The 17,291-nt window shown below is 39.6% G+C and overlaps 1 protein-coding gene across 4 annotated transcripts in view; it reads right to left on the reverse strand.

The window, feature by feature from the left end:
• Positions 1-3,377: 3,377 nt before the first annotated feature.
• The window catches only part of MYSM1 (Myb like, SWIRM and MPN domains 1), a 48,666-nt gene continuing 34,752 nt past the window's right edge, over positions 3,378-17,291 (reverse strand). For 2 of the 4 annotated variants that reach the window (XM_062191425.1, XM_062191427.1), the window contains 6 exons: positions 16,367-16,441; positions 15,018-15,206; positions 14,176-14,308; positions 10,284-10,389; positions 10,052-10,109; positions 3,379-9,109 (listed from right to left, as the gene is read on the reverse strand). In XM_062191425.1, coding sequence (XP_062047409.1) covers positions 8,951-9,109; positions 10,052-10,109; positions 10,284-10,389; positions 14,176-14,308; positions 15,018-15,206; positions 16,367-16,441 — 720 coding nt within the window. In that variant the 3' untranslated portion in view covers positions 3,379-8,950. Of the gene's footprint in view, positions 9,110-10,051; positions 10,110-10,283; positions 10,390-14,175; positions 14,309-15,017; positions 15,207-16,366; positions 16,442-17,291 lie in introns of all 4 variants that reach the window. The other 2 variants (XM_062191428.1, XM_062191426.1) reach the window with 2 other exon arrangements.

Below are 17,291 nucleotides of genomic sequence, written 5' to 3' on the forward strand. Positions count from 1 at the left end.
TTTCAGCTCCTCAGCTCAGCCCCAGCCTTTATAGGCGTTTGGGGAGTAAGAAAGCAGATGGGCGAGCTCTCCATCAGTCAGATAAATTTAAAAAGTATATAGTACTCGGTTTTATAGCAATTCTTCCAACAACAACAAAAAATTCTTTTGAGAGACAAAGTACGTCCATCTGCTGGTTCGCTGCACAAATCCATGTGGCTGACAGGGACTTAACAAAGAGCAGAGCCAAGACCTGAACCCAAGAACTCCAATATGGTATACAGATGCCCAAGGCAGTGGTTTAACCGCTGGGCCAAATGCCCACCCCAGCTCCACACCGATTTCTAAGCTATACTAGTAAACCATGGAAATATCCCCAGTATCATACTCTGCCTAAAAGAGTGAATGAGATGAGTAGTCCGACACATATCCAGAAGAGGGGAAGGGTTGCTTGATGGGTACCAGATTACAGTTAGACAGGGTAAGTTGTTCTGGGGTTCTATAGCACAATAGGGCGACTATAAAGTTACCCAAGTTACAGTTTTAGTCAACTTTTCTTATACAGCTTTCTCCTTATCCCTTTTCTTTAAACCTTTTCATTTGTCCTCTGGATAGCCAAATACAACCTCTGGTCTAACATCATTGTTCTGGAACATGTAAGAGGCATTTTTACAGGTCTCAGTAATAGTGTTTCTCTATCATGTATCCTATCATATTATATCATATCATTATCATATATCATATGCAGCACACTGATCTCAGACCAGATTGTTAGATGCTGGGAAGCAAGCCCAGAAATCACCTTTATCAACTAGCTATTATCACAGCACCTACTCGCTTTCAAAGTAACCTGTCAACTTTTAAGAATTTGGAGTCTCAAGCACAGTAAAAGCCACTTAAAGATGACTTAGTCAACCCAAGCTGCCTACCCTGGAGATGTTACCAACAGATTCCTGTTCCTTTCCATACTGTAGAGTTTTGAGAAGCAGCTGTCCCATCAGGACCCCACTTGGGAGTCCCCTTTGCATTCAAGTGGGACCATGACTAGCTCCTAACAAAGGAACGTGAGCAAACTGGTAAGTATACTTCCAAGCCAAAGTCCCCAAGTGCCAGTTGAGTGATCCTTTATTCTTCCTCTTTCACCTTGTCCTCCAGGGATGGCTCCTGGGCTAGCTGGAGCCACAACAGGGCAAACCCGTGTGTGAAAAGAACCTGGGGACCTGAATTACTTATTGGAGATGAGCCTGCCCAGGAGAGCCGCTCAGTCAGGTACTCTTGCATTGGACACAATGAGTGAAGGCACTGAAAAGGCTTGGTTGTCCTAACGCACTAATTTCATGATGCTGGGATTTAATTTGAGGTATTCCAAAAAAGCAAGTTGATACATCAACAGATCTTATATATGCGAAATGTTTTGTGGTTACAAAACATTCTGTTCTGCAAAAGGCCTTGTGAAGATTTCCTTATTCTGTTACACAAAGGGACTCCGATGTGTACAATCTCCTAGTCATTTATCAGTGGGAACAGAAGGCACAATTACATCAGGTGTGTGGGAATAGACAGTCCAATATTCACTTATGTAGATAGAATAGACTCATTTTCTGAAAATTCCCAACTCTTCTACATTGTAGAGTGGTTTTTTTTTTTTTTTTTTTTTTTTTTTTTTTTTTTTTTTACAGGCAGAGTGGATAGTGAGAGAGAGACAGAGAGGAAGGTCTTCCTTTTTGCCATTGGTTCACCCTCCAATGGCCGCTGCGGACGGCGAATCTCGCTGATCCGAAGCCAGGAGCCAGGTGCTTCTTCTGGTCTCCCATGCAGGTGCAGGGCCCAAGCACTTGGGCCATCCTCCACTGCCTTCCCGGGCCATAGCAGAGAGCTGGCCTGGAAGAGGGGCAACCGGGATAGAATCCAGCGCCCCAACCGGGACTAGAACCTGGTGTGCCGGCGCCGCAAGATGGAGGATTAGCCTGTTAAGCCATGGCGCCGGCCAGAGTGGTCTTGTTAATGAGAGGAAGATGGGTGAGGAATCACTGATTACCTAAATTGGTAATTTCTGATTTCTAAATTGGTCTTGCTCTTGATAGCAGAAAAAAAATGTAGCCGTAACAATTTTGTATTTAAGGTAAGTTTCCAAGAAAGATAACTGAGAATCGAGGATGCAGAACGCATCAGCAAGAGCTGGGAAAAACCATCACAATGTAAACAGCATGGCTGCAGGACAACGTGCCTCTGCAGCCACAGGCTGAGTGCAGCACTGGCCAGGATCAGAAAATTAAAACGAATGCTTGATTAGCGAGAATTCCTAACGACCCTGCGGAGGAATGAGCTCCCACAGAAAACAATGCCTGCTGCAATCAGAACTTGCAGTGTCCCTGTACTTTGCCACCCAAATTACTATTTAGATCCTTGAGTTCAATTGGTCCTGATTACAAGATGAACACTGCCTGTCCTATGGTGAAAAAAATTAACTTACAGGAATTACAGATTTCTCTGCAGATACTAACAAAATTAAAAGGGTGTGTATCTCTTGATCTAGCAACTAACCTTCCAGGAATCCATTCTGAGAAGTGTTAGGAGTGTGGGGAAAAGAGGGATTTAGTCTTTAATAAAAAAAAGGTGGGGGTGGGACGTGAAGTGCAACTGAGAACCAGTCAGATCCGCTAGGGCAAATCTGTACTGCAGAACGCACCTCCCGCAAAGGAGCCATGGATCTGTACATCCTCCGAGGGAGGCACAGAAGCTGAAGGTATGTTCCTGCGGCTGTCTTTTACATTTGCAGCTTTTGTATATGCTAGAAAAAAGGACTGGAAAGTTAATGATCAGGTAATGAATTATTACTGATTTTAAAAGTCATAATTTAGTGGATTCACAGTGTGCTTTCATCATTAGCATCTTCCTAGGCCCTAGCTGTGACGGAAAGACTTGGACCATTCTCTAAATCTGTCTCACTCACACCTACACTAAGGGCTCTCCTTTCTGGAACATCTTCCCCCAGAGCATCTAGCCTAGTACTGCCAGGTGACCTGTCCTGAGACGGATCTCACTGCTCACGGCCCAGAGAATTATATCCCATTTGTCTAACCATCTGTTCCCCTCAAAGTCTCCCAGGCAGTAATAATTCCAGCTTGACTTGAAGTCTCAGCTGTTCATGTAGGGTTTTACCTGTTTTCCCATTTAGCAAGGTTGTAGGCATTCCAGGTGAAGACACTGTCACAATTCGCTCACAATACCCCACAGTGCTCAACATAATGGATGCTCAACCAGTGCTTGCTGAATTGGTGTGGCAATTTTTTTTTTTTTTTTGCAATTCAATGTATACATTACTAGTAACTTAGAAAGAGATCAAATGATAACTTTATTTTTACCTAAGATAAAATCCCAAAACTTAAAATTAGATATTTTATAATATGTCACAAGTAAGTATGGGGCAGGAAGAGTTCAATAATTTTTAAGGTAAACTTTTGATAATTCTACAAACATTGATATTTACAATATTCTTTAATACAGATATATACAACATGGTATCATATTTAATGTACAAAATAGTTTAAGTCATATTTTATTAAAGAACATTCCAAAATTCAAACTGATGAAAAGCAGTAGCAACAGTTTTATCAATAATCATGCAATACTTGTATGTCTAGTAAGCTTACAACATATATTTACAAGTAAAATCCACAAATTTAAAGATATATGACTGATCTATTTAAATTAGGCTAGAATCTAAATACTATTTTTATAATTCATAGGTTGACGTTAAGTGTTTCGTGGTAATCTATGAAACAGGAATACATCAATAAAGACATATTTAACAAACCTCTTAATTCCTAAGAGACTATACTTGGAAACCTCAAAAATAGCATATCAGGCATTCTTCCCCCAAAATTAAACTTCTTATGAATATGCTCATAAACTCTAAAAGATGAAAATAAAAATACAGACTGTATTTAGTTCCACATAGAGTCCTTGGCATAATCACATCTTCTCCGGGATAATTTAATTTTTTCCTGATTTAGGTAGGGATAACATATTTATACCTTCCCTTGTTCCAGGAAGGACTTAAGGTAGTTTAGAAAACAGATTCAGAAAATACCAGAAAACACAATTAGAACTTAGAGGGAAAAAAAAAAAAAGAAAAAAAACAGAGATGGAGGAAACAGCACTCATAAAACCATTTAAGAAAAAGGCTAAGCTAAAATATATATTCTCCCTCAATAATTTTCTGGATATATTACAAAATATATTAATTTGTAAGAAAACTACTAAAGTACTGGTAAACTGGAGATGCAGACCAAATTTCTTTATTGAATTTTACTAATCCTGATGGGCCAGAGGATTCTTAAAAAAAATTTGTGTGCTTCTCTTTGTACTTAGGTGAAAGAAGTTTTCCTAAATGCCATAATGTAAGACAGCAGATTTAGTTTACAGCTACTGGCGAGAGTATAGGCGAAGAAAATTCAGTTTGCATGCTCTGACTTCCTTCTGTCGAGGCGTCCACAATGGGATGATTGCTGATGACCTGCAGATGGGCAGCTATGATTCAGGCGGTCAGGTCAGACAGGCGTCACACAGCTCTTTCTAAGTCAGAGCAGCATCCTAGGACGTTCTGGTCCTATCAGTTCCTATGTCATCTTAACAAACCCGAAGAAGATAAACTAAAGAGCAGGAGGCTTGCTCAGGTTGGCACACTGAGATCATGGTGCTCTCTGCGACCCGGAGAGCTGCAAGGCCTCGCACTGAACGTGTCAGATCTCACCCCCCTCCCTAACCACTAAACAGCCCCAAGGAATGGGAGCAGGTCTGTCCATCTCTCGTCTGCAGGCCTGGTTTTCAGTGACAGACAGAATGATGCTGTGCCTGTATGAAGAGAGCTAGGAACCAGAGGGAGTGAGGACAAGGGAGAGGGTCTGAGAGAGGTGGGGAGGAAAGAATGGAAGCAGGATGCTCCTCTGAAACTCAGGACCAGAACAAAAGGTCCACCTGACAACTAGCACTACCACCGCCTCCTATGTTTTTCTGAGGATGAAGGTCCCAAGCAACACTCCTGAGTTTCAGTCGGTCAGGGAAGAATGAAGTGCAAGACTAGATCTGGAAGAGCAGAATGCAGTGCTCCAGCCCAGCGTCTGCGGTGCTGGGGCTGGGGCGGGCAGCAGTGACTGCTGTCACAGCACCAGCACGGCCTGCTTACTCATTAGGCACAGCGCTTCACACCCACAGTGTATTTTTTCAAGAGACCCATAAGGGAACTGTGGTTGTGGCGTAGCAGCTAAATGCCGGCATCCCATATGGGCACAGCTGGAATCTCACATGTTCCACTTCTGATCCAGTTCCCTGCTAATGGCCTGGGAAAAGCAGTAGAAAAAGCAGGGAAAAGCTTGGGCCCCTGCACCCTTATGAAGACCTGGATGAAGCTCTGGCTCCTGTCTGTGGTCTGAATGAACCCTGGCTGTTGCAGCCACCTGGAGAGGGAACCAGCAGATGGCGGCTTGCTGTCTCTCTGCAGCTCTTTCAAATCAATAAATCAATCTTAAAAAAGGCCCACAAAAATGCTCTAATTTTGTTCAACTTCATGAGAGACAAAAATGGAACTTTTTTAAACTGAAAAAAAAGTTTTAATCGAAAATAGCAAGAAGGTCATTTTATACATACACAATTAGCAAAGGTAATATTTGCATGGAAGAAAGGAACCAAGAAGGCAAAGTGCCTGGGCCTGTGAAAATCGCTACGCGGCTCTGAGGAGAGGGTCAAACCCACTGTGGGAAAGGAAACTGAAGCTTATTTAAAAGAATTAGCAGACAGTGATTCAGGGCTAACACAATGGAGGGAGAAAGAGTTGGCTATTACTATCTGTTTCCCTGACTTTTCTCTTTTTGAATGCTACTTTGAAATCAGACTTTTAAAGAAAGCTAAATATCAGTGTCAACTTCCATTAGCCAGGCAGGAAGAGAAAAAACAATTAAGCTCTTTATTTTAGTCACTGTGCAGTAATAGAAAGAAGAAAACTGGCTGAAGAGACTGGGGTATTTTCAAGCCCTTTCTCCACAGTTGTGTTATTAGAAGTAGGTTTTTCAGAACCGGACTCCTGTGTTACTCCCACTTGGTTCTAGACGTCCCTGTGTTTCTCCGAAGCCTTGCAACAGCTATGTTGCGTGGCCCAGGCTGGCAGTGCCAGGAAAGTGCACCCCACTGTTACAAAGCTGTTTTAGGAACATGGCAAGAGAAAAAAGGGGCAGGAGGGAAGCAAATTAATAACAAAGTTCAGGGGCCGGCGCTGTGGTGTAGCGGGGAAGGCCGCCGCCTGCATACTTTATGGGCACTGGTTCAAGACCTGGCTGCTCCACTTCCAATCCAGCTTTCTGCTATGGCCTGGGAAAGTAGTAAAAGATGTCCCAAGGCCTTGCGTCCCTGCACCCACATGGGAGACCCGGAGGAAGCTCCTGGGCTTCAGATTGGTGCAGCTCCGGCCATTGTGGCCAACTGGGGAGTGAGCCAGCAGGTGGCTGTGTAATTCTTTCAAATAAATAAATCTTTAAAAAAAAAATAACAAAGTTCAATGTCCAAAATTATACTGTCAAAAATAAAACAAAAAGGGAAGGATCTAATTAAACTGTGGTTTTCTAGATAGAAGAATTGAGATATTTATACTTCTCTGCGTTTAAAAAGATATAAGACAAATGTACTCTATAGTCAGAAAAAAATACTCAGTGAACATGATTTTAAAAACTGTGTTCTCAGGGGTGGTGTTGTGGTAAAATGGGTAAAGCCACCATTATGGGTGCTGGTTTGAGTCTCAACTGCTCCATTTGTGATCCATCTGCCTGACAACGTGCCCGGGAAAGAAGCTCCTGGCTCTGGATCCACTCAGCTCTGGCCATTGCGGCCGTTTGGGGGAGTGAATCAGCAGATAGAAGATCTCTCTCTCTCTGTAACTGTTCCTTTCAAATAAATAAATAAGTCTTTAAAAAAAAAGAAGACACTAATAAAAATCACTTTTTAGTGTCTGTTTCCCAATGTACAATAAGTAAGTACAGTCAAAAGAAGAGGAGTACAAGGGAATGAATTATTGCTTCCCACAGAACCACAGCCTTTTTACACTTGGAAAGGAATAAGTCACAAAATTCAGACCCTTCAATTACAAGTGAGGAGCCTGACATTCAGAAAGGTTGTAAGATTTGACCAAAACCACACAGCAAAGCTAATAATAGAATCAAGACAAGAGTTAAGGTTTCCAGAGTTTTGGTATAAAACTCTTGCACTCCTGGACCTCACAGTAATTACATTATAAGGTACTTTTCATTGTTTATCCTAGATGCACAGAGAGATAGACAATACCAATGATCTTCTTTTAAAATGTTAATTAGGTAACTGAACCACCTTAAATATAAAGTTACAGGGGAGTAGTCCAATAATTACAATGAACCATACAACTTTAAAATTGGAAGGACACTAACAGATAATGTACATCTCAGTTAAATTTGGGCCCAGTGAAACTAAACTCTATCTCCCAAAGTCACAAGGTTACGACATGACCCAGGTCACTCAAAAAGGGCTCAATGCTTCTTCCAAAACCGCCTTATTCTGCTTTGGCTATTGATTACAACCAAATAAACACAAAACCACAGAATCATATCTGGCTTGAATATAAAGAAATGGTTACAAGTAAGAATGCTTGGAGAAATAGTGTAAATTAAGTGTTTAATAAAAATGAACAAATCTATTACATTTCAGTGAGAGGCAGCAATAAATTTAAAACTGTACTTAATTATGGGTCACAATTCTGAGTTTTGTTATCATCTGAAGATGACACAAGATCAGCTGGTGTCTCAGATTCATGAATCCAAAACAAGATTCTAATGTCTGAAATTCCCTAGCTCAGGGACTGGAAAATAATGACTAGCATCCTGTATTTCCTGAGGATCCTGAACTACAAATGGTTTTCAGTTTGTAAAGAGCTTTATAAGAATACAAAGAATACATGATAGAGACTGTTATGTGGCTTGAAAAACAGAAAATTGTTTACAAACTGAACCTCGACATAAAAAAAGTCTGCATACCTCTACTTAAGGTCCAGAAAATATAGGACACTGGGCCAAATACATGCTATGTCCTGGAAGCCTTTTTGTTTTGCAAATGAAATCTGATTGATTCAAGCGTTATGGTAATTTGCCTGTTTATCTTGATAAGTGAGAAAAACATTTAGTGTGAGGGCCATGATTATCAGTTCCAGTAAAATGAGGTTTTACCACACACTAATGTATGTGGACATGCAGTTGAAGATAATTATTTTATGTATGTGAAATCCATTAAAAAAGCTTTAAATAGTTGAGAAAATGGCTTATTTTATAAAATGGAGGAAAACACCTATGATTAAAAACTGGTAATTTGATTCTTTCCTTTGGGTCTCTCTTCTGTTTTTAAGATTTGCTCCACGTGCTTCTCCTGACCTCACACAGCCTGTTGTTTGATTTATTAATCAGTAGTTCTCAACCATGTTAATTTTTTCAGTGATCACTCAAGCATATCTCATTTGCAACTCCAAATAACAAATAAACAAATCTCATCAGAATATACTAGAGGAATGTGGAAGTGTTTCTAATGAGATACGAGATACCAAAATAAAACATAATAAATGACTAGCTCAGGGAAGAAATAAAAAAGCAGAGACATCCACTTCACTCACCAATCAGAACGAAACAGTAAAGCAGACCACCCGTATACATTTTCATAGCCTTGTGTTGTATAATACAGGACTGGAACACTGTGGTAGACCTTGGATTACATAGCACCCTGATAATCACAATATGAAACAAGTCCACATCTCTTCCTTTGTATATGATTTATGTGGCAAAGTATGGATTTTATGAACTAGAGAAGAAATACCAAAACTGTGCCACTTTTACCCAAATTACAATGATTTCAAGGTTAAGTAGGCTCTATCATTATCAGATTAAAATGTCTTATTTTAAAATAATTACATTAATAATTCCTTTGTACAGTTCTCCGGAGACACTCCATTTTCTTGCTTGCTTTTATAATTGGCAAGGAACAAGTTTTCTATTTGAGTCAAGAATTCTTCAGCAATGAAGCAATTGGCTACTTTGCTCAGAGTTTTCCTCAGACATTCCAAAAGCTAGTTGAAGAGAAAAGTTTTATATTTAAATACATACCAAGTGTAAGAAGAGGGTTTGCATTACTAAACTTCGTTCTTTTCCAAATCTCACATTTTTTCAAATGAGAAACAATCTCCTTAAGTGTGGCTGAAGATTAACTTGTGTTTAATTGAACAGCTGAAATGTTGGAAACCACTGTTGGGAAACAGTTTAGTTCCTTTATAATCTAGTTCCTTTACAATTTTACATAGGGAGACAAGCCTGGGATTATGTAATGCTTTCTACTTTGGACAAATCTTGACTTTTTTTATTGAAAAGAAAAACTATCTACATTCAAACACAGAACTCTGTCATTTCAAAATCAGAGTCTATTTTCTAGGAAATGTACATATTAATCATTCAACAGCACACAGAAAGAGGTGCCAAATAGTAAAAAGAAGTTTAATATATGGAAATTTTCTATTCCCAAACAGCTAAAGACAAATATTGCAACACTACAGGTCTTAACAGATGACAGAAGCAAAGTAGAAATGAAATAAAAGAATTCAAAACTATTATTTTCTACTAGAAAGTTAAATAAAATGACCATTTAAATTGAATTGCTAGATTTATACCATCATTCTTTAAAATAATCAACTGCTTAGGCTAAAACAGAAACTAGGTGCTTTTGAATTTAATAAAATGAGAAAAATGTTCTTTACTGTGCAGTAATAATCTGCTAAGAAATTTATCAGTCAACACTGACAAATTCATTCTAAAACAGTATTATTTCTATGTACAAGCTTAAACAACAAAACATATTACTAATTATCTCCTGAAATTAATTTTAGAAAGGAAAAGGCAATAAAGGAAATACACAGAAAATGTATCCACAAAGCATTAGGCATCATGGGAAAACACATGGAGATGAATGGCTTTGGAATCTGTGAACAATGGAACCAATTAAAATGAAGGCAGCTTACTTTCTGCAAACAAGTCAGGTCAGAATCCCGGCGAAAGATTCTATCCATGGGGACACTGCTGCAGGAAGAAGTATGAAAACTGATGAAGCAAATGCTATAAACCAATCAGTTGTGTAACAAACCACCACTGATACCATACATCACAATTTTATATTTAACTTGGGTTTTCTCTGAAACATAATTTAACGGGAAATGCTGCAGATGTGCAACCATCGCAAAGCCCGGTACATACCTATGGGAGAGCCTGTATTTTTCTATTATCCATCTTGTCTTTTCAAACACTAATCCCCACCGAGGTTCTTCTAACATCTGTTGTACTTCAAATTTGTAAGGTAAACCTAGACAAGCATACAGAAGCACATTTTCATCAACCATTTCTTAAACCTCCAGTCTCCTTTTAATTACTTAAAATCCCCTTCAGTGTCTTTATACTTTGGCAGACCAGCCTGAATAACACCGTAAGCATGGTAGGCATTCATTAAATATTTATTACCTGACTGTACCTGGTCTACCAAGCATATTAATGCCAAGTTATTAATAATAATAAAGAAAATTAAAAGTGTCTCTTGCATGACAATTCTTTGCAAGGCACTGTGAGGCAGGATGATCACCTAATTTGCTGCTCAAACTGAAAGATGTTTTAAGAGGAAATAGACATTGTTAATAATTACGCCAGAAGCACAGGCTTAAATTGGGGCTGTCCTAGGTAAACTAGGACATATTGCCATCTTGGTGATCTATTTATTTATTTACTTATTTCATTAAACAGGTTGTTAAACTTACAACAATGCTATAAGGTAGGTAGCATTATTCCTATTTTACAGATGAAAAAACAGATCGAGAGAGTAAACAATGAATTCAGGCTAGCAAAGTATCTGAGCTTAAATCTGAAAGCCCAGAAGGTCTGCCAGACCTTTGAACCTGTACTCATTCCCCCTCTCTACAGTGGCTAATTTAAGAAAGACGAGACGGGGATAGGATTAACTCTGGGGAAGAAGCAACTGCACTTCAGTCAAAGCTGTCATGCTCAATTGCAGAAGAAAGGAGCCCAAAGGGTGGACAGCACATATACAGACGGCAAGGAAAACACCAATGGGCATCTCAGCAATTTCTAACACTTCCTTCAAGACTGCCACGTAAATGCATCGGCAGTGTACTGAAAGAAAAGCTCAACTGATTAATACCGAAGGCCAGAATCACTGTGGTAAGAACACTGATACAATGCTTACCATGTGCCCAGGCTTTAGGGGCTTTATATACTTGAGGTCGTTTTAAATGAAGGAGCCACCATTATTGGACCTATTTTTCAGAAGAGGACACTGAGTCACACAAATATTAGATAATTCAAATATGGTCATATATAGGAGGAAGAGGCAGAACCTGAACCCAGGCAGTCTGGCTGGAGGGCTTACGTACTTATTTTTTTGTTGTTGTTGCTGTCCTTTTTAACATTTTATTATTTATTTATTTGAGAGGTAGAGTTACAGTGAGAGGGAGTGACACAGAGAGGTCTTCCATCCATTGGCCACAACGACCAGAGCTGGGCCAATCCGAAGTCAGGAGCCAGGAGCTTCTTCCTGGTCTCCCATGGGGGTGCAGGGGCCCAAGGACTTGGGCCATCTTCTACTGCTTTCCCAGGCCATAGCAGAAAGCTGGATCGGAAGAGGAGCAGCTGGGACTAGAACTGGTGTCCATATGGGATACCAGCACTGCAGGCGGAGGACTAACCTACTGCACCACAGTACTGGCCTCTTATGTGCTTATTTTTTTTATCATACTGGCTTTCAATTGAGTTTTTGCCATAGTAACCTTTTTTAAGTAAATAAAATCCAGCAAATAAGCTTGCATGAAATACCCAGGGGAAAAAATCAGGAATGTATTCCTTCACAATGAAACAAAGCACAGCTTAATTATCATTTGTGCTCTAAACAGACATTTTTTTGAGGTGTTCAACAGGAAGGAAGAAGATTCTAAGCCTAATTTTTTTTCTCATTTCTTAATTTTTCCCCCTTATTTTTATTTTTCCCCCTAACATCTTAAGAAGAGTGACACATTATAATATGTGGGCTATTAAACAAGCCTTTTTAGTGATAATTATTTACTTGACACAGTTTGATTATTTATTAAGCACAGACATCAGCTATAATCATAATTGTTAAAAACCCATTATTTGCTAAACACTTCATTTATGTTACCAACAATCCTTACAACCACATACACTGTAAGCAAGGTAATACTTTTTTCTCATTTGATACCAGTAGCAAAGGTAAATGAGAGAGGTTAATTAACCTGCCAAGGCATAATAACCAATAAATGTCAGAGATGAGATTTGACTCCAGATGAATGAATCCAACTTTCAATGAAAGTAGAAAAGGGAATTAAAAAGATAAATAATGCATTTTCAGTCTATACTGATCAACATACATCTAAAATACAATTATTCACAGCTCTGCTTGTTATTAATAATATTTTTCTAAGTTGATAAAATACACTGAAGACTTCTTTTTGGGCAGAATCCTTATTCCTATAATCAGAATAAAAATAATCCAAAGTATATTACCCAATAGTCGTAAGTACAGAAAAGGCTTACCCATTAGATATTTTAAAGATAGGGCCTGATCCAAGCTTGTGGAAAATGATAATTCTTACACCAGAGGGTTTCCAAGAGGAGCAAAGCAAAGCAAAGGATATAGGATTAGATCTAATATGCTGGGGCCGGTGCTGTGGCATAGCAGGTAAAGCTGCCACCTGTGATGCCAGCATCCTATATGGGTGCCAGTTGAAGTCCCGGCTGCTCCACTTCCGATCCAGCTCTCTGCTATGGCCTGGGAAAGCAGTAGAAGCTGGCTGAAGTCCTGGGGCCCTGCACTGGTGTGGGAGACCTGGAAGAAGCTCCTGGTTCCTGGCTTCAGATAGGCCCAGCTTTGGCCGTTGCAGCCATTTGGGGAGTGAAGTTCTCACTCTCTCTCGCTCTATCACTCTGCCTTTCAAATAAATCAATAAAAAAAGATACAGGTACCATGAAGGCAGGAAAAAATTGGTACAGATGCTCATATTGGAGTGCAGGTTCGAGTCCCAGCTGCTCTGCTTCCAATCCAGTTCCTTGCTAATGAGCCTGGGAAAGCAGTGGAATATGGCTCAAGTACTTGGGCCTTTGTCATCTACATGGGAGACCCGGATGGATTTCTTGGCTTCTGGCTTTGGCCTGGCTCACCCCCAGCCACTGTAGCCATCTGAGGAGTAAACAAGCAGATTCTGCCCTCCGTACTCTACCTTTCAAATAAATAAAATAAATCTTAAAAAAAATAAAGAAAAATTATTAAGCATTCATTTAGAACCTACTTTATGCCAGGCCTTGTGTTAGAAGCAAGATAGAAAAATGAGTACCATTTAGTATCTACTGTCCAAGAAGTCATGATTTAACAGGAGGAATTCAATATGGCATTTGCAGTGACAGTGTCTAGAGGAGACCTGAACTACAGCAGTGATATTAGAGATAGAGTAGAAAAAAGCAAACATACTAGAGCAGACAACTGTTTTCTTTCATTCATTTTCCTTTCCATCCACACTCTCTTCCTTTTCCTAGTCTGTTACACTCATTCCCTATCCACCTAGTGTTAACTGGAGCACAGGAGGACTCAACCCCAGAGGAATCAAGTCATGTGTTAGGTTATGTGAACCAAACTCTTTCTTGAGATGGAATAAGAACAAAGAGGTATAAAATTGGAGTTAATCACTGTTAAGTTTAAAGTGAGAGGTGACAAAGGGCGAGCAGTCACTTTTTTTCTTTTTCATATGCATGTTACCACAGAGAAGGCCAGGCAGCATTCTCAGAAAAATTTTCATGAGCATACAGGTTTTTGTCTGTTTTGTTTATTGCAGTGTCTTCAATACCTGTTTGGCACTAACTTTTCTTCACATTTTAATCCTTTTGCCTGGTGGCCAATGGGAACTTAAATATACTGACACATTTTGAAAGCTAAGAGGCAGCTGCATGAGGTGACACACAGGAATCCCTAGAGGATGGATATACTTTTGCATCAAACAATCCTAAACTTGTAAATTCTTCACCTTGTAAATTCAAAGAAATGAAGGGGATGAAGTTGATCTTATTGAAAACTTACGGTAAGAGCCATCTTGGCTCATTTCCTCACTTATAACAAGGCAGGTAATCTGAGAATATGGTAAAGGATTGTTTCGATTATAGGGACTAACAATCATTCCAATGAATTTTGCACCTCCTCTGGAGAAGTAAGTCTGCAATTATAAGAAAAGTATAATGAGTCCAAAAACATAGACTTTATCTATATAAACTTTTGAAACATCTAATAGGGAAAAATAAGAACAAAAAGTTACACTAAAAACTTCAAATCTAAGCAGCAACTAAATGAAATGCCTTACACTCATACATTCATTTCACACTGTAAAATTTTCAGGCCAGAATGTCTCCAAGCCAATCTGAAATGACCCTTAAAATGAAAAGCACATGGCCTGCAAAATCTACAATTGCCATGAATATATTTAATAGTTATATTAACTATCTCTCAGTTATAATACTTATTAATATGGTAACAATTTACAAATAGCTGCTTACAGCAAAAACATTCACATACCAAATTGCAGGTAAACCAAAACTCTGTTTTTCTCAGTAAAGTAAATTATGTTTACAATTAGTTTCAATTATTTATACGCACTCCTGCCCTAGTTGCTCTTATCACTTTTTAACGACTCTAGAATATTTATCACTGTTACTTTTATGGCTTGTCTGTGCTGGACAAAACAGCTGACTTTCCAATGTTTACATAAACATACACCACTCTTACACCAGAAAAAACTGCAAGTTATTTCAAAATCCCAGATGTAAGAAATATTAGAAATGCAGTGCTAAAAACATTAACTTATTTAATAAAAAGCAACGGGAGGGGGGATGTGCAATCATAGCATATATACATTTCTACAAACATACCTGGTATTTGGCTTGCGTGTCAATATCTCGTAAGGAAGGATTAGGATCAAATGCAGGATGTGAATGATACCATCCAATCACACTGTAGCCTCTAACAGCCAATGCTTCTGAGGCCTGTGTTTGTGATACAGGATCCATTTCACATTGTAGTCCTGTACTCAGACTGTTACATGGTTCTGCTGCACAGACCTGTAAAGGATTGATCTTCATGTGATTATACTGAAATTCTGTGAATCCTATTACTTGCAACTGAGTTATACTCCAAAAGTGTGACTGTATGCTAGGAACACGGCATGCATTTTTCTATTAACAGAAGGTCATAATAATGGTTAGTTTTCCAGGTCAGACAAAGGCATTCTTTCAATGACTCCAATTATTTATGACAATAATTTCAATAGAATGATGTATATTTTCAACTATAAGTATTAACAGGTATTTCTGGCTTCTTGGGAGCTGAGCTTTTTACTGATGAAGGTAACAAGAAGTCAAGGTCAGGGCTGTATGTTGTATGGTAGGTTAAGTCATAGCCTGTGATGCCAGCATCCCATATGATCCCATTGAATCCTGGCTGTTCCACTTCTGACCCAGTTCCCTGTTAAAGCACCTGGAAAGCAGTGGGAGATGACCCTAGCCTTGTGTCCCTGCCACCCATGTGGGAGACCTGGACGGAATCCCAGACTCCTGGCTTCGGTGCGGCCCAGCCCAAGCTATTGCAGCTATCTGAGGAGTGAACTAGTGGATGGAAGATCTCTCTTTCTCTGTCTCTCCCTCGCACATAAATGAATGTTTTCTTTTCTTTTTTTTTATTTTTAAAGAAGTCAAAATCAGGCAATATTCTCGCTCCACAGTTAAAAAAAAAGGGGGGGGGGGCTCAGTATATGGAATGTTAAGTCACTTTTGGGAATATACAATTTTCCACATTTGTATACATTTGTATATTATAGGTAGAGTCTGTATTATAGTCAGTGAATTGTATTAAGATATTTGGTGCAGGGGTAGAGGTGCTGTGGCATAGAAGAACTCTGCTTGCAGCACCAGCATCCCATATGGGCGCTGCTTCAAGTCCCAGCTGCTCCTCTTCTGATCCAGCTCCCTGCTAATGCACCTGGGAAAGCAGCAGAAGATGGTCCAAGTGCTTGGGCCCCTGTACCCACATGTGAGACCCAGAAGCGCCTGGCTCCCGGCTTCAGCGTGGTCCAGCCCCAGGCCATTGTGGCCACTTGGTGTGTGAACCAGTGGATGGAAGATCTCTCTCCTTTCTCTGTATCTCTGCCTTTCAAATAAATAATCGTTTTTTAAAGATATTTGTTACAGTAGCAGCATTCTTGTTTTTTTAAAAAAGAACTTACTTCAACTATCTTATCACCTTCTGAGTATCTTCCGCCCAATAGACCAATTACTTCTGCCATGGAAACATGAGCATGCTAAAAGAAACACAAGACAGACTCAGTCCAAATGCACAAATCCACCTGAGAAAAATCAGCATGCAAGCACTACCCGAAGACAGTCACTTATAAGTATGGTAATTATGCTATTCTAAAATGAAGCCGCACAGCATGGGAACCAGATGCTAGCCTCACTGCACAAATACCTAGATTTCAGGTCTATCTTTACTATCAGCTGAGAGGCTTTGACCCAAACACTTGAACACTCCAAGACAACACTTTCTCACTTAGAAAATGAAGACATAGGGGCTGGTGCTGTGACAAAGTCCCCGCATCCCATATGGGCACTGGTTCAAGTTCCAGCTGCTCCACTTCCGATCCAGCTCCCTGCTAATGTGCCTGAGAAAGCAGCAGAGGATTGCCCAAGTCTTTGGGCCCCTGCACCCACATGGGAGAAGAAGCTCCTGGCTTCGTATTGGCTCAGCCCCAGCCACTGCAGCCACTTGGGGAGTGAACCAGCAGATGGAAGACCTCTCTTGCTCTCTGTCTCTACCTCTTTCTGTGACTCTTTTAAGTAAATAAGTAAATAAATAATCTTAAAAAAAAAAAAAAAGAAAAGTAAATGAAGAAATGAAGATACCATTTGATCTCCTTAGTCAAGAGAAATATTATAAGTATATACAAAGTAAAAATCACTCTGGGACCTTGTACAGAAAAATACTACAAACACAACTATTAGAGCTGTTGGCACTTGAGTGCAAACAAGGAACCTCCAAATTATAGGAGTTTTGCTTTGTTTCAGTGATCTAAAAGGCAGCAGAAGGATGATATTAGGAAAGGAAAACTGGATTAATTTTGGTAAACAGTCTGCAAAAACTCACATTAATTT

This window comes from Lepus europaeus, chromosome 5 (genome assembly GCF_033115175.1).
Source record: "Lepus europaeus isolate LE1 chromosome 5, mLepTim1.pri, whole genome shotgun sequence".
In the NCBI taxonomy this organism is placed as follows: domain Eukaryota; kingdom Metazoa; phylum Chordata; class Mammalia; order Lagomorpha; family Leporidae; genus Lepus; species Lepus europaeus.